Source organism: Chinchilla lanigera, unplaced genomic scaffold (genome assembly GCF_000276665.1).
Source record: "Chinchilla lanigera isolate Chin_1 unplaced genomic scaffold, ChiLan1.0 scaffold00005, whole genome shotgun sequence".
NCBI lineage: Eukaryota > Metazoa > Chordata > Mammalia > Rodentia > Chinchillidae > Chinchilla > Chinchilla lanigera.
In genome coordinates, this window is record NW_004955406.1 from 39,996,708 (window position 1) to 40,013,753 (window position 17,046).

At 56.1% G+C, this 17,046-nt stretch overlaps 1 protein-coding gene across 1 annotated transcript; it reads right to left on the reverse strand.

The window, feature by feature from the left end:
• Positions 1-142: 142 nt before the first annotated feature.
• On the reverse strand, positions 143-17,046 carry Etnk2 (ethanolamine kinase 2). The gene is made up of 8 exons (XM_005375285.2): positions 16,795-17,046; positions 15,065-15,324; positions 12,121-12,243; positions 8,083-8,225; positions 6,950-7,033; positions 4,439-4,584; positions 2,905-2,978; positions 143-1,196 (listed from the first exon to the last, which is right to left on the reverse strand). Exons 1-8 carry the CDS (start codon positions 17,032-17,034, stop codon positions 1,124-1,126), a joined length of 1,143 nt encoding a protein of 380 aa, XP_005375342.1. The 5' UTR covers positions 17,035-17,046; the 3' UTR covers positions 143-1,123.

Here is a 17,046-nt window from a genome sequence, read left to right on the forward strand (position 1 = left end):
ACGTCAGTCGGGGCTTGGGACCCTCGGGAGCCAGGGATGAGGAAGTGTGTGGGCCACGGCCACAGTGACCTCAGCACGGGGATGGCAGGGAAGGTGGAGCACACCTCAGCCCCTCTGCAAGGATACTAACCTCACCCCCAAGTCAAGTCCCCCCACTGTCCCTTAGGGCAGTGCAGAAACGAACATTTTAATGCATAAATCCATGTTAATTTACAAATGTGACACTTTCATGGGCCAGAGCCAGGAGGACCTCAGAGAAGCTTTGAGGACACAAGGGCGATGGAGGCAATTTCATGATCTGGTCCTGCCCAGGCCCCTTGTACGGGACCTTGCAGACCCCTGGCTCCTGCCCCTTGACCCAATCGGTTGTTCCCAAGTGGGAAGACCTTGGGTCAACTCTGGGACGGAAGGTGGAGATGGGGAGACAGACTCTTGGAAGGGAGGCCCTGGTGCCAGCCAGCCCATCCTTGGCCATGTCCCCTCTGCCAAGCCACAAGAGCCTGGCTTTGGAGGGTCAGGCTTGCCACTCCATTGCCTCCCCAACAGGCTGCAATGACAGAGCGGAAGGAAACTTCCTGTCTGCAGCTTGGGAAGGAGGAGCTGCCTGGGTGCGAGTGAGGGCTCAGACCAGGCAGCCGTGGCCACCGCGTTGGATTCTAGGCCCTGTCCCCAGGCTGTGGACACCAAGTAGTCAGGGTTGGCCTGAGGCTGGTTTGGGGGTCAGCACCTCCCACATGGGGCCTGCCACAGGGACGCAAAGATGCTGGAGGCTGGGGCATCGCATCGGAGGTAGAAAGGACCCTCCCCTCCCCTGCCAGGAAGGGTCAGAGACACATCTAAGGCAGCCCAATACCAGCAGGCCTAGGGCTGGGAATGTGTGCTTCTCTGGAGCAGAGATGGACCAGGCCCTGGCTGTCTGCAGGCACTTCTTCCCCAGCCTGGAGAGGGATAGGGCCCCCGTGTTGGGGCCTGTCAGCCCCTCCAGACAGGAGAATGAGGTCTTCGGTGGCATCCACCAGGGGCCTTCTTCCTGGCATCTGCCTGTCCCTGCTCCCACCTTGTCCAGGGGTGCGGAGCCCAGAGCCAAGCAGACAGGTCGGGGAGGACTGGGCTGGGGGACTGGTCACTTTGGCATCTCCAAGGCCGACACTTCAGGCTTCACCTTGAAGTACTGGTTGAATCGGATCACTGCGTACCTGCCAGCAGCCGAAAGGAAGCTGAGAGTGAGATGGGAGGCCGGGGAAGGAGGGTCCTCACCAGCTCCAAGCTCATCTAGCCCTGGGCAGGTCTGTCCTGGCCCAGATTGATTTTTTAAAGGTTCAAATAGATTTTCTTAGATCAGACTGGAGCAATCCTTCAGCAAACATGTTTGCATGGAGTTTTGTTTTCACAGATCTGTAATGTTGATATTCATATGGTTGCGCAAGGAAATCTCCAGAACTTTTTCATCTTGCAAAACAAACTCTATACCCATTAAACAACACTCCTTCTCCCCCCTCACCCTAGCCCTACAGCTGCCATCCTATTTTCTGTTTCTATGAACTTGACATTAATTACCTCTTACATCCAAAGGAACCGTATGATGGCTGTCTTTTTGTGACTGGCTAATTTCACTTAGAATAATGTCCTCAAGATCCATCCATGGTGCAGCCTGTGCTAGTTTTTTTTTTTTTTTTTGAGACAGGGTCTCACTATGTAGCCAGGCTGGCCTCGAGTTCTCAGTGATCCTCCTACCTCAGCCTCCCAAGTACTGGGATTATAGGCATCCACCACCGTGCCTGGCCTTTTCCTTTCATTTTTAAGACAGTAATTATTGTAAGGCATCCATCCATCCATCCATCAGTTGATGGACACCTGGGCTACTTCCGCCTCTTCGCTACCAAGCCTGTTGCTAGGAACATGGGTATACAAATACTTCTATGAGACCCTGCTTTGAATTTTTCTGGATGTATCCCCAGAAGCAGGATCCTCAGGTCACATGGTCATTCTATCTTTTAAGTGTGTAAAGAGCCACCACGCTGTTGCCCACATTTACAGTCAACCCAAGTGTATGTCAGTTCTAATTTTTCCATATCCTTGCCAATACTTATTTCCTGACACAGTTTCACTATGTAGTTGTGGCTGGTCTTCAACTCATTATAGAGCCCAGGCTGGCCTTGACCTCATGGTGATCCTGATCCTCCCACCTCTGCCTCCCAAGTGTGGGGACAGGTGTGCGCCACCACGCCCAGCTTCATTCTTTCTTGAGATAGGGTCTCACTATGTAGTTCAGGCTACATCTTCCTGCCTCAGCCTCACAAGTGCTGGGATTACAGGCATATGCCACCACACTCAGCCAGACTTCATTCATTGTTGCATTCACTTTTTTAACAGACTGGTGTGAGTGCAGTACCTTGCTGGGCTTTGGGCCTGCATTTTTCTATGAGACCTAGGAGCCAGGGTAGTGATTTCTCTTTTAGCTGAGGTTAGATGGGGACAAAGACAAGCAGACTGGACCAGAATGGAAGGAGGAAATGTTTCCCGGCCCATAGGTCACACTTGTATTTCAAAACAAAGGACCCCCTCGATATGTTGGTAGTCAAGGACAGGCTAGGTATGGTCCTCAATATCACGGAGAGCCACTGAAGGAGTGGGTGGGTCTGAGTCCTTGCAAGAGGTACCACCAGGCTCTGGGAGTGGGGTTGGTGGCAGGGGACAGTAGGATCAGGGGAATCTCCTACTGGATACCCTGGTGCTGTTGGGGTGCTTCCCTGGATCCGTGACCCCACTGAAAACCTGCTGCAGTGGGGCCAGGTCAGCAGAGCAGAGGAGGGGCCTCCAGGCGCATCTGGACTGTCCTTTGTCCCCACACCCTGGCTCAAAGGTCTCCCCGCCCCGCCCACCCCTGCATCTGGCCCCGCTCACCTGAGGAAGTCGAAGTTGATGGTGGAGTACTGGTTCTGGATGAGCGCCCAGAGGGCCCAGAAGAAGTGGGAGGCCTGAAAACAGACCAGAGGGCGTCAGCCTGGCCGGGCCCAGGCCTGGGACGCCCGCTACTGAGCCAGGGGCGCAGTCACTCTGGGAAGACACAGAGCTCGGACCCTGGCAGAGACAAGGGGGGAGGCTGTGAAGGCCAAGCCCCTGGACAGCATTTGGTCGGGGGCTTCGCTGTACTACCAGAAAGGGACAAGCAGAGCCAGCTCGACCCAGACCCCAGCGCGTAGCCACCAAGGGTCTGGCTGGACAGTGGTGCTTGTACGGCCTTCGCGGGGGCGGTGGGGGGGCCCAGCCTGACTGAGCGGGTGCATTCCACCCCTGCTTCTTCCCTAGCTGTGGGAGTCTCCAGGAGTCTTCAAGGCTAAGGTGACCCCAAGCCAGAGCATGGGCTGGTGCCAGTGGAGGGCTGGCACTCTTCCGTGGGTGCAGGGAGACCAGAGAAACATGGGCAGCAGCGTCCCAGCCACCTGGACAGCAAGGCTCTGGGTGGCTGGCAGCCTGCTAAAGTGACTTCCACCCCTTCCCCAGTTGGGTGGGAAACGCTCCAGACCTGGGAACCAGTAAGTCCCAACTATGGGTGTTGACAGAGCTTTAGCTCTGCTTTCTTCTGAGCCAGAGAGGCCTGGCTCCTGACGGCCTCTGAGCCAACAGCAGTGCCCCACCACTCAGAGCTTGGAGGCCCCACCTCCCGGGTCTCTCCTGCCCCATCCTAAAGTTGCACACTCAGGCTGGCTACAAAGTCCCTCTGCCTAGTCCCTTTCATGACTTAGGGGGCTTCGGTGCACAAGCAGGTGTGACGGTGGTTTTGCAAAAACGGGAGCAGAAGCACTTTGTTTCTCAGCAGCACCAAGGAAGATGAGCTAATGCAGTCAGTTTTGTGCCAGTGAGAACAGAGAGAGAATCTGAAATCACGGAGGAGGGCAGATTTTATGAAGCTCTGCTGCGTGTTGAGAAATGCCGGGCAGCTAACTTGTCTAATAAGCCAGCAATCCCCGGGCCCACTGCAGTGGAGACCCTCCATGGGCCTGCTTCCTTGGTCAGTCGGGCTCAGAATTGAGACCCAAAGGCTCTAGGATGGGAGCAGGAAAAGCCTGCTGGAAAAGGCAGACTGAGCTCTGAGCCCAGGAGGTGGTAACAGGGAGGATCAGAGGCTGAGGAGCAAAAAGGATGGGTCTAAATGCAACAGGAAAGGCAGAAGCTGGACAGTGGGAAGAACTACTCCTTCTCTCACACAGAAGAACTGCTAACAAAGGAAGCTGAGATGTTTGGGCAACACTTCTCAGACTGGCCAGCTGCGGCTCCTTCCACTTCTCAGGAAGGAGTGACCTGATGGGGCGGCAAGGTCATCTTGGTGTTAGGGATGCTGAGATGACTCTTTCCAGACCACCCCTAGGATGCGGGGGTGGGAGGCTGAGTGCAGCTCCCTGCCCTGCCCTGCCCTGCCCCTGTCTCAGGCACTCACCAGGGCGAACTTGTTGACTTGCACATAGAGCCGCTCTACCTCCCGAGGGGTCACGGCCGTGCCCTTCTGTGCCTGGAGGTAGAAGCGCAGCCACTGCAGCTGGGTCTCCCGCGCAGGGTACCGGCAGTAATCCACGCTGTTCACACCTGGTGGGAGGCAGGAGAGACAGAGGGGCTGGGCCACCACCCAGAGCCACTGCCAAACCCCCCACCCCTGGGCTGCCTCTCAGAAGCTGCCCAGCTTCTTAGACTATCCCACTGCTTCCCTGGGGCTGACACGGGCAAGGCCCTGTTCTGGGTAGCACACACCTATAATGCCAGCAATGTAAGAGGCTGAGGCAGGAGGATCTTAGGTTCAAGATCAGCCTGGGCAACTTAGCCAGACCTGGTCCAAAATTAAAAAATATAAAGGGCTGGAAATGTATGTAGCTCAGTAGTAGCTTACTACTGGGTTAGACTCCATTACTACAGGAAAAAAAGAAGGCTGAATCACTGTATACGGGGTACACAGAAGGCTCTGGGTTAAAGCAGAGTCAGCACTGTCTGCCTGTCTCAGGCCAGGCTCCAGGTAATCCTGGACAAGTCCTCTACTCTCACTGGCCTGAATCTTTATCTTTTTGTTTTGTTTTTTGGTACTGGGAATCGAACTCAGGACCCTGCACTTGCTAGGCAGGCACTTGTGCCACTGAGCTATATCCCCGGCCCCAGGCCTGAATCTTTATCAGATGAGGGAGCTGGACTTAGTTCAGAATGTCAAACATGAAGCAGCATTTGGCAGTTACTTGAAAACACCCCTTGGGGCGTACCCACCTCAGCCCAGCCCGGCCTCTGGATGATTCCAACACAGCCAGGCTCAGACTGGCCAGCTGCAGCTCCTCCCAGCCCCACCTTCCCAGAAGTCCTCAAGCTGCTGCCCAGGGCCACCTGCCACATCGTGGGCATGGTGGCAGAGTTGTTGGCTTCAGGGGCAATATGAAAGAGGCGGTTTAAGACAAGACCAAGTCCAGGCCTCCTTCCCCAAGGTCTCTTCCCAAGCATCCCTCCTGTCCCTGAAGAAGCACTCAGTCCTGAGGGAAGAAGCCAGCCGCAGTCACACGGGCAGGCAGAGGTGGGCTTGGGACTAGGTCTCATCTCCCAGTGCCTAGAACCTGTTTCCCAGTTCTAGGTGCCAGAGACCCCAGGGGGGCACTCTACAGTTTAATCTCTCCTCCCACCCGCAGCAGGGTACAACTGGCCTCTTTGGAGAAATTCCACTTGGACTTTGCCCTATGCAGTGGGCAAGAAGGACTTAAAATGCTTAGGAATTATCCTTCTGGAAAGCCCGACAAGCCTGGAAGCTGAGAATTCACCGCCCTGGTTCCCTGCCCATGCTGGCCTCTGCTCAGCCCAGCTGAGGCCGCACTGTCCCTCGGGCTCCGAGATACAGCTGCTCGCTGCCCTGGGAAACTGTACCCTTGGGTTCACTCTGCTTGGCAAACTGTCACCTGGGGCTCCAGAAGGGACAAGATTGGCTTGGACTGCTGAGAGGTGGTCCTACAATTGTCCTGGGCACACTTTACCTGTCCAAAGCCACAGGGGCTGGCCGTGGCATGCTGAGACCTCCCTGCTAGCCTGGGATGTCCCTCCAGCCCCGGTGTTCGGCTCCATCTCAGTTGCTTCCTTGGTCCTAATTGTTTTGAACAAGCCGTCAGGCTGAAAAAACTTGCCCGCTGCCTTTACATAAATGGTTCTACTGTGCATATCATGCATTTTACAGAACGATTTCCAGCCCCTAGGGATTGTCCAACCCCTTTCCTTCCTGCTCCAGCCTCCCTGGCTGCTGCAGCAAGGCTACCTGGCCTGATAACAGCAACCTCTGATTTGATGCTCAGATGTGCCGTGTGAGTGTGAGAGTGTGTGTGTGTGTGTGTGATCCACTCCATGAAGTAGGTGCCAATGGCATCTTCATTTTTCAGGGTCACAGAAACTAAGCAGCAAAGCCAGATTTGGATTTGGACTTGGCGAGTCGAGTTACATAGGATACGATTTTAACTCATCTCACCTAGACTGTTCTCTCCAGGCCACCAGGCAAACAGCTGCTTTCAGCTTGTTCTGCCTCTATCTGCACGCACGGCCCTCACGTTTAATTGTATAGGTTGATAAGAAACCAGGATGAAGGGTGAGCGGACGCTGGTATGTCATCCTGTGCCGTGCTGGCTGCATCTGCCCAGAGGAAGGGGTCATTTTCCAGTTCACGTGCCAGGTCAAGAATCCCTGGGATCCTCCTCAGGACACGTTTTCCTAACTTGTACCGAACTGCCCCGGAGGCGGCAGAGGTCGGCTGTGCGTGCGGGTCCTGCGTCCCCCATGAGACATGCAGCTGCACTTCCCTGTCAAGCTGTGACTCTTTGCAGGACAGGGGCTGTCTGGCCTCCACCTGCCAAGTCCAGACCCACCTCCAGGTCACCCCGTGGGCCTGGCCCCCAGCACAGGGTGGGGCCTCGCGTAGGGTCAAACAGTAGTTTCTCCTCACCTGCAAACTCATTAAAGTGATTGCCGATGTCGAATGCTTGATAGTTGTAGCCAGTGTATTCGTAGTCAATGAACTGCACGTGACCTAGGAGCAGAGGAGAGGCCACGTGGGCTTGTGCCCGATTTGGAAGGAGAGCCTGGTCAAGCTTCTGCAGGCCTGTGGAATGTACCAACTCACCCTTGCTAGCTCTTGATTGTTTTGTTTGTTGTTTGAGACAAGGTCTCATGGTGTAGCTCAGGCCGGCCTTGAACTTACTATGTAGCCAAGACTGGCCTCGTGCTCATGACAAGCCTCCTGCCTCAGCCTCCTGAGTGCTGGGATTACACGTACGCACGACCGTGTCCGGCTTCTTGCTAGCTTTTGCAGCAATCTTCTAAGCTACTTCCACCTGGCCACTTGCCCTTCTGCCCTCCCGCAGCTCCTGCTATCCCCCTTGCATAACTGGGTTCTAAGGCTCTTCCTGTCTCAAGACCTCAACATGGCTAAAGATCAAAAATAAAGCTAAGTATAGCTGAACCAGGTGTGCAGGTTCCACATCCTGTGACTGAAAGTATTTGGGAAAAGAATTGAGTTTGATTTAAACACAGATTTTTTTCTAGTCATTCCCTAAACAACAAGATATGAAACTATTCACATAATATTTGCACATCAGGTACCATAATACAGATGATTTAAAATATACAGGAGAATGTGCATAAGTTAGTGCAAACACTGTCACTTACATGAAAAACCTGTGCACCCTCAGATTTTGGTATTTTTGAGGGGTCCCGGAACAAACCCCTTGGTACATGCAGGACAACTGTGTCCCTGGGAGGGGCACTTGCCAGGAACAATGGGAGGCTTACTCTGATGGCTTAGAGCTGCCACAATGTCCTCGGATGCCCCAAGAGTGGTCAAGAGGAACAGCTTGGGTGCCCTAATATTGAGGACCTCCCACATCATGATTTTGAGTCATTTCTTGGGACAAGCTTTTCTAAATGGCAAGTTCTTGTTTCTTTTTCCCCTTATCTCTTAAAAATTAATTTAGGATAAAAATCCAGGCCTCCTTTTGCCTCTCCAAGTGCCAGCCTGAGGAACAGGCTCCTAAAGCCAGCTGAGCCTGCAGCCCGTGCCCTGCCACCACCTGGCCCTACCTTTGGCACTGTTATAGATGATGTTCTTGCAGAGCAGGTCGTTGTGACAGAACACCACAGGGGAGTTCAGCTGAGACAGGTGCTCCTTCAGCCAGGCCAGCTCCCGCTCCAACACCTCCACCTGAGGGACATCTGCAGAGAGGCTGGACAAGGGCCAAAAGATGGCTGGTGGGGAGAGGGGTGGGGTAGACAGGCAGGTGCTGCGAGTCAAGAGCCCTGAGTGGTAGCCTGGGAAGAGACCTCGGACCAATGGCTAACCTTTCAGACCCTTCCTCCCATCACCTGCAAGAAGGCACGAAGGCTTTCTGACCTTCTGGGTCCTGATGAGAGACTAGAATGAAAATCTGGGGGTGAAAGTCATCCCTGCCACTGTGTGAAAGGGTGAGAAGGTAAGGGAGCAGGCACAGGACATAGATGGCAAGGAGGAGGGTCCAGAGCCTGTGACTCCAGACTGAGAGAGGAAGAGGCCCACAGGACAGCAGAGAGAGATACAGATCACACCGGGGTCAAGGATGTGGGACAAGGCCTGGGAGAAGCCCAGACTCTAAGAGGAAAGTGCCCCAGGCTTGAGAAAGCCCTATCCCTCCGGCCCCTCCCAGGGCACCAGAGGGCCTAGTGCCATGGAGTGCTCTTCAGGAGGTAGAGGTGGGACCTGGCTGTCCGCCTCACACTCCAGCAGCAGATAAAGTCATGGTGGAAGGACTGAGAGAGCATCTGGCCTCACCTATCGTCTCTCAGACAGGTCACTCAGGCCCAGGAAGCAGGCCAGGCCCTGAAAACCCAGGGCCCCTCAAACGAACAGGGTCGGGGCTGGGGTTTTATTTGGTGTTTCTCTGGCCAGGGTAACAAAGGCTCACAGAAATGGCTGAGGGTGAGACAGGCCCCATCCCATCACCCCACAGGACAGGACGCAGGAATGGTATTAGTGACTAAGGCATCCCTACCTCCTCCTTGGGAAACCAAGAGCTGGAAGCCTCCCTCTCAGGCTTTGACAAGGTCAAAACTAAGGCGATCTTAGATCCTCCAATCTCACCCCAAGGGGGAACTGAGGCACCAGAAAGGAGAAGGGCTTCTTCCTGGCCTCCATAGCTCTGGTACGGCTGGACCCTGGACTTCGCTGCCTGAGGAGAGCAGTCCTTAGCCTGCCCAGGATCCAAAAATAGCCGCGTCTCCTCACCAAGAGGTCCCACACCCCATTTGAAGACAGGGTGCCCTCAGGCTCTGGGAAGGCCTCTTGGTGCCAGGAAGCCTGTGCAGGAGGCTGCCTTGCCAGTGGCCTCACCCGCCCTGGACTTCAGCTCTGCCTATGATGGGGTTTGATCTGGTCACTCTTTAAAGCATAGCCTTCTTTTCAGATTCTTTTGTCCTTGGACTGAGACCATCCCAAGATAAGAATGAGGAGGCTTCCTGCAAAACACACCTTCAACATCTAGGTGCTGCTGCACAGTCCCTGACTTCAGTCTGACCCCGCCTTGCCCACCCCAAGGCCATGAAGACCGTTACTGTAGGAACTGTCCTGGCCTCCTAGCTCCCTCAGCTGCCAGTGCCCCCCTGCTGGGCACCTGGGCAGCTGCCAGCTTTGCCACCTCTGGTCCTGACACCGCCTGACTCTTGCAAGGCCGTGGGCTGGGTCCTCTGCCCAGGTAGCTCAGTTCCTCTGCTCCTTGGTCCCCAGAAACAGCAGGAGGGGACGGAGGGGCTGGGCTCGAAAGAAGGGACTGCTGCCCGGCAAGTCTCCATGCAGCTCTCTGACCCAACAGGGCAAAAATTACTTCTCCCCAGGGGCGACTTTCTAAGTATTCCAGCTTCCTGGCTTCTCATCTTTGCCCTCCCTATAACTCACTCATCAGCAACTTCTCTTCATACCTGGAGGCAGTCACCAGCCCACAGTCCCCAGCCGCCCTGGACACCTCTGGGGCTAAGCAGACATTAAGTCAACTGGACCTATTTCTGTATGTCTCTGGCACACCCCCTCTTCTTCACCCCCTTCCTACACCAAGCTGCCCTCTCAAGGCGGTTCGTGCCACAGAGTCCTGGCATCCACTGCCAGACCCCTGATCAATGTCCAGGCTTGGGTGGAGAATCTGCTCAGCACAGACTCCAAGGGAACCTGTATTTCACGTTTGGGACCACTGTGCCCATTTAATGACAAGGCGCCCTCAGCTCATCTCCCTACATCAAGTCTAGAGTCCAACCCAAGCCTCACGCAAACATCCCTTAGAGCTTCCTCCCTAAGCCACAGCCATGGTTCCAGCACCACCACGACTGTCTGCCTGCTCAGCTCCGTCCCGGCTCCTTAGCTTGGCACTTCAGCCACCCACTCCTCGAGGGCAGAGCCAGTATCACAGTCGTCATCATTTTGTTGTTCTCATTTCAGTCACTCAGTGTTTGTCAAATGAGAACCGAGTAAACTGGGCTTATGAGGCAATGACAGAGCTCAAAGGGCTCCGTCTGCTTTAACAATGGCTCGGTTTGGGGGCAGGGGTCATTCCCAAAAGAGGCTCAAATAACTTAAACCTTGACTTGTCCAAGGTCCAAGGCATGACAGGAGAAGGGACTTGGCCACCTCTTCTCCAGAGATCACTGTCCCCCACCATGTTCTCCCCCCAAACTTCACAGGGACAACAGTCAAGGAAGCTGTAGCATCCAGGCTCACCCTGAGCGCCAGGCCTGTGCCCTGGTCCCTGAGCTGTCACGACCCAGCGATGACCCTGGGCAAGTCCCATACCCTCAGTTTTCTATCTGTCAAGTCCCAGTGGTGGCTGGCAGGCGGGAGGCTCCTGTCCTCTACACGCCATTCTGGCTCTCAGGGAGAGGGCAGTCCTTATCCCAGAGGCAACGTGTGACACAGGTGTCACAGAAGATGATCACACAGAGGGCAGGCTGGGCCCACCCTCGACAGCCAGTCCCAAAGCAGTGCTTGAGAATCCTTAAGTGAGAGGCCACTCCCATCAGCTCAGAGCTCCTCACTGTCATTGTGAAGAGGGAGGGGGACACCCTACTCCCAAGAATATGTGAAACTAACGCGACGTCTAACTTCACTGTAATTTCAAAATAGAAGAGAGGACTCTGAATGTTTCTAACACAAAGAAATGATAAATGAGTCTATGGGTGTGTCAGTTACCCTCACCTGATTATAACACGCTGTATGCATACATTGAGGTGTCATACAATACCCCACAAATATGTAAATTACATGTCAGTTAAAATTTTAAAGAAATATATGCTCAATAATGTGAGCAGCGGGGTACATAGTGGGATTAGAGACTTTTGGGGAGGTTCAGGACTCCTTCTTCTGGGCTCCAGTACTTCCGCCAGCACTTTAGCATGTGGAAGCATCTGGGAGCTGCGAGTCTTGGACTGTTGCTTCACAGTGACAGAAGAGTTCAGGGAACCTGTCTTGTCTGGGGAAAGGCACAGGGGCTGCCCTCGGTCCCTGGGAAGAGCAGTGCAGCAAACACCACGCATCGGGCTGAGCGAGGTGGAGTGCAAGCAATCCAGAGCCACAGGGACACAAGAGGAGTCCAGGAAGTAGACGTCCTCGGGCGTGCTGGCTGCTGAGCTGCTCTGCCTGTGCTGCAGTCCCTCCCCTTTGCAGAGGGCTCTGTCCTCCCACTGTCCAGAGGCAGGTCAGGTAGAAAAAGCGTGGGCTGGGAGACAAAAGTCCTGCCTGACAGCCTGACACTGGGCAAAGCATGGTCTCTCTGACCCTTAGTTCCCTTTAAGTAAAATGGGCAGAAGTTGTCCCAGACCCTAGCTCCTACTGCAATCAGGAGATTCAAGGAGAAATAAGTGCCTGTGTACACAACTGCGGAGCAGCATTCTCAAGATGCAGTCTGTCCACCCAACCTTGCTTGCAGACATATGTTCAATAACCAGGACTGCAGGGGCTGCACGGGAGGCTCTTGGTACCTCCACCCTGGGCCTTGTGTCCCTCTGCCTCCCGTATGGGTGGGCTGGAGCTAGAGGGATGGGGAGGGGTGAGCAGACCAAGGCAGCAAGACAGCAGCAGCTTCTGACCCTCCCAGGGCTTCATACCTAAGGTTGATCTCATTCTTCACCAGTGTGAAGTAGCTCTGCATCTTCTGCCAGAGTACGGGCTTGGGCAGGCTGCCGTTGGCATGGATGGCATGAATCTTGGCCATTTCTAAGGCGATTAACCTGCAGCAGAAGGTGGGAGGAAGAGAACCTCTGTGCAGGGCAGACCAGAAGAAGGCTGGAAGCATGAGATCATTACAAGTCTCCCAAGAGCCCTAGGTCTCAGCAAAGGCGTGAAAATGCAGCAAGACCGTTAGCCTAGCAGTATCCTCTCCAGTCCCAGACTGGGGCTCTGTAGGGAGCAGGGCAAAGCACAGGGCTGCTGGCCCTTGGTCAATGCCTTACCCCACCCTGGTGCTCACAGCAGCCCCGGAGAGCAGAGGGGGCACCTGGGCACGGGGCAGTGCCTTCCTCCCCTCTGAACTTTGCTCCATCCTCTCAGGAGGTGACAGCAGGACCTTTTCCACCAAGAGATCCATGGGTAATAACACTAGGCAGGGAAAAAACGTCTTATCAGCTAGGCCAAGGGAGGGAAACAGGCAGCCCCTTCCTCTGCCATGGGGAGTTGATGCTGGCGGCCGGGTGCCAAGGACGCAAAACAAACCAGCGTTCTATTTTCAAGTCCTCCTGTGGACACTATCCAAGGTCCCGGGAGAGGAGGAGTGGGCGGCAGGAAAGGCTGCTGGGAGAAGATGGGGGCGGACAGAGGACTGACGGGTCAGAGAGCGAGGGCCTTGATAAGGACCCCTTTGCAAGGCCTGTGTCCTAGTGGGCTCCCCCAGCCCTGCCAGTCGCCCTTCTGTTGCCCCACCCTCAGCTGCCTGCCAAGCCTCCAACAGCCAGGCTTCGCACTGGGAAAGACAACAAAAGCAGTGACTGCTGGAAAGCCCGCGAAAGAGCCATGCTAGGACACCCCTTCCACTTGCCTGGTCCTGGAGGGAACAGGCCATACCCCATGGGGATAACAGAGCAGTTTTGGGGCTCCAAGAAGCTCCCAAGGTGCCCATGTCCTCAAGGGTGGAGAGGCAGGGGTGTGGCAGCAGCTGAGTGGGTGAGAAAAGGAGGCTGTGCTGGGGAGGCCAGCGCCCCTGGGCCAGGAGGGTGCCAGCTGGGCTTTGGGCAAGGCAGGGATGGCAGGCCTGGCCTTCCTTCCCCAAGGAAGATTCAGAACAGAGCTCGAACAGCGTTTCCTTGAATATCAATAGGGCTGTTGTCTGAATAGCAATGAAAGTAACCTCAACACTCAGCATTTTCCTGCTGCAGAGCCTCAGCAGGGGGTGGGGGTGAGTTCAGGGGAACCCAGGAGGGTGAGGCCTTCCCCGAAGACAGCCACCGTCACCCATGGGGAACGTGGTCTATCCTGGGGAAATCAAGGAAGGGCCAGCCTCCTACATCTCTCCCAATTTCTGGCTCTCCCCCAAATGCCAAGTTCTTATTATGGAACCTAAATCCCTCTTCAATCTTCCTGACAGTGGTAATTGTTTCCACGGAGGGGATGAGTGACGGCATGAGGCTCACAGAGGCGGAGGGGGACTGGGAGTGGTGGGGACCTGCCAAGGTTTGAGCTTATTTGCGCAAGACACAGAGAGTGGGGAGAAGCGCTGCGGAGAAGCAGGACAGAGTCCCCACCTGCCCTGATCCTGCGCCTCCAGGCTGGATGCATTTGGAGCAGGTCAGCTGGACCCTGAGAAGACCCCACCGCAGTATACCTGCCTCTCCAACTGGCAGACAGCTACAGCACATAGCCGGAAGTGCATAGCCTGGGGCCCCAGCAGCCCTAGACCAGCATGGAGGTGGGGGGGCCCTTGGATTCCCTTCTTCTGAGTCTCTGGAGGGCTAGCCAGGGGCTATGTGCAGAGAGCCACGGGCTATGTGCAGAAGGTCAGGTACACTTACTGGGGCGGCCTGGGTGGCGTGTGAAGGAGCGAAGAAGCTCCTGGCCTACCCCCATGTGGGCTTCAGTGCCCTGGTATGCAGCAGTTGTCTTCTCCTTCAGCTGGACAGGGCAGATGCTGAGGGCCCCAGGCAGACCCTATGCTGCTGTGCCCAGTGTCAGGAGTACACCCCAGCTTGCCTCAGTCCTCACTATAGTCTGATGCCCTCCACATGGCATTGTGGGGGAGGAAGGATACTGCCTGGTACTGCTGCCCTGGCACAGTGAGAGGACAGAATACTAGGGGCTACTCCTTGGTCTCAGTTCTCCCCCTTCTACACCCCAAGCAGCATGCACAGGGCTTGAAGGTTAAGTGCAGTTACTGGGCCCTACAAACCAGGTATTTACTAGAGGGGCTCCTTCCAGGCCATGGAGGCCTCAGCAGCTCCTCAAACCTGGGTTTCCATTTGTCTGGGAGCCCTGAAGCTCAGCCCAGAACGAGGAAGGGCATCTCTGCAGTGGTAAAGCCATGCTGACCCTGGATAGGGCTTATTTTCCCTGCACACCTGAGCTCTTGGCAGACAGCGAGGAGCGGCAGGAAGCCCTGAGCGCCCTGGGGATTTGGCTCGGGTTTCATTTCTAAGGCACTGGGATGCTTCCAGGTCAGACCAGGGGTGGGCAGAGGTGTAAGGCATGGCGTCAGGAAGCAGACTCCTCTGCACTTTGGGAGCCAGATGCTCTGGTCCGATGTTCGCTGAGATTCTCACTTTTCCTTCCCCACAACTCATCCTTCTAGCAGACTCAGCTGGAAACCCACAGCAAGCCAGAGCCTTGCCTGCAGGGCAAGGCACAGCAGTACATACACACACACATGCACACACACGAGCACGCACACACTTGTCATGCAATTTCAGGGAAGCTCACAGGTCTTGGGACTCTCCTCCATGGAACCGACTCTACACCAAGGAAGCTGGTCAAGAATTTCCTTCTTCTGAGTCTCTGGAGGGCTAGCCAGGGGCTATGTGCCAGAAGCCTGAGGAACAGATGAATAGTACCCTGCATCCCCCTTACCTGAAGAGCCGGGGCTCCCGGATGTGCTCAGGCTCCAGAGCCACACCCTGCATGTACTCATAGCACAGCCCATTCTGAAAGGTGCAGTAGAGTTTGGGGGCACAGCCGTGTGCTCGAAGCAGCTGGAAGTTCCGGACCTCATTCTCCCGGTCCACTAGCAGCTCCGTCCGCTCCCCATACACCCGGACCAGCATGCAGTCCTTCATGTCCTCCTCCACGTAGCAGGCCACCAGCTTGTTGGTAATGCCATCAGTGAAGCGCTAGCATATGGAGAGGGCACTGGTGGGTGATGGGTCAAGATCTCTCCGGTTGCTCCTCTGGGTCTCACACTTGGTAGGAGGTGTTGATCTGAACACTGTCCCCAACCTTGGGATAGACTAGAGCACTCAAGAAAAAAGTGGTGGCTTGGGCTCTGCTCAGGGGCACTCACTTCTCCTGGGCCTGCCTCTAGTGGATGTGATTCCACAGCAGAGGACCATGCGTAAGACCCCCACACTCCTCCATCTCGGCCCTGAAACAAGCCCCATGGACCATTGGGCAGAGGACGCCTGGGACTCACACAGAACAGAACAGCCTGATTGGTTACTCAGCACTGCCAGCCAAGGGCTCTCTGCTGTACCTCTTACCCCATCCACGGCAGAGGGAAAAGGAGGGTACCAAGGTTGGCACCCATCCTAGGACTTTGATAACTAGAGGTCCACGGAGCTACTGAGTTCCAGAGCAGAACAGAGAGGACACAAGTGGACTGGGAGCAGGGTGATAAGGGGGACGGAACCATGGACTTTTAGGGGACACAATGTGACAGAGTTGGATGGGACCTTAGAGGATGTAAGAACCAACTGCAGGTAGGGAAACTGAGGTACAGAGAGCGGAGAAACTAGCAGTTAGCATGTAGGTCCTTGAGGGAACTAATCTCAGGCCTTAACCCTCTTACACCAAGCTGGGCTTTCTGAAAATGTTCTCCCTTCCCCGCCCTAGAAGGGTCCATCCTCCTCCACCTTCAGTCCAGACCTCCCCTGAACTTTGCTGTCCCCACCCAGAAGACCCATCAGCATGGAGCTTTGGCCCAGCACCTTCCTCCACAAGCAGTCCCAGAGGAGTCGGGGTGGGCCGGCCGTGAAGGCCCCTTGGCAGAGAATGCAGGTCAGCTGAAGAGTCAGCCCCGAGCTCCTCCGGCCCACAGGTGCCAGGAGGATGGGTCCAGCTGGGGCAGAGGGGGCCCTGTGTGTGTACGTGGAGGGGTGCTGAGCCTGAGTGCGCCCGCATGGTGAGGGGCTGGGTGCTGACTGCAGTTCCACATGGTGGCTCCTGGGGCCCACAGAGGCTGCTCAGAGCCAGGAGGCTTTGCTCCCACTGTGCAGAGCGGAATTTGTGGGTGGGCAGAGGGCTCCCTTGAAAGTTCTCTCTCTTCGGGGTTCGGAGCTGGCGGGGTGCGCTTCTGGGCAGCCGGGGGGCCCCCGCACGGGGCTGGGGGTGCGGCCCAACGCGCAGCCGGAGGCTGGTGGGCAGGTGGACCTCAGCGAACCCGGGAAGAGACGTGGGCGCAGGGTCCCGGAAGGTGTGAGCCTTGCGGTGCTTAGGAACCAAAATACATGGAGGGGCAAGCGCGCTCCCAGACCACGTCCCGAGGGTTTCCTGCGACCGGAAAGACATAAGGCCAGGCGGCCAGGCGGACGGACGTCCACGCAGCCCCGGCAGGGCCCCACCCCTGGCCCGCGCCCCTCCGCTACCTTGGTGCGAACTTGCTCGGGCTTCCAGCGCGGCCGCAGCTCCCGGATGAGGCTCAGGGCGCCGGGGAGGATGTCGTCAGGGTCCACCGACACGGCGAAGCTCGGGACGGCGGCCGCCCTCGGGGAGCCCGCGCCGGCCGCCGCCTTCTCCTCCATGCCCCATGAGCACTGCGGGCAGGGCGCCCGCCCGCGCAGGTAACTGGGCGAGCGCGGCAGGGAAGCCGGAGGGGGCACCGCCATCCCCGCAGCCCC

Excerpts from the sequence above, each read along its gene's own strand:
- Etnk2 (XM_005375285.2), bottom strand. The coding sequence starts at position 17,034 with ATGGCGGTGCCCCCTCCGGCTTCCCTGCCGCGCTCGCCCAGTTACCTG. Across the intron at positions 15,325-16,794 it reads CCGAGCAAGTTCGCACCAAG|CGCTTCACTGATGGCATTAC; the intron begins GTAGCGGAGGGG and ends TCCATATGCTAG. Across the intron at positions 1,197-2,904 it reads ATCAACTTCGACTTCCTCAG|GTACGCAGTGATCCGATTCA; the intron begins GTGAGCGGGGCC and ends GGCTGCTGGCAG.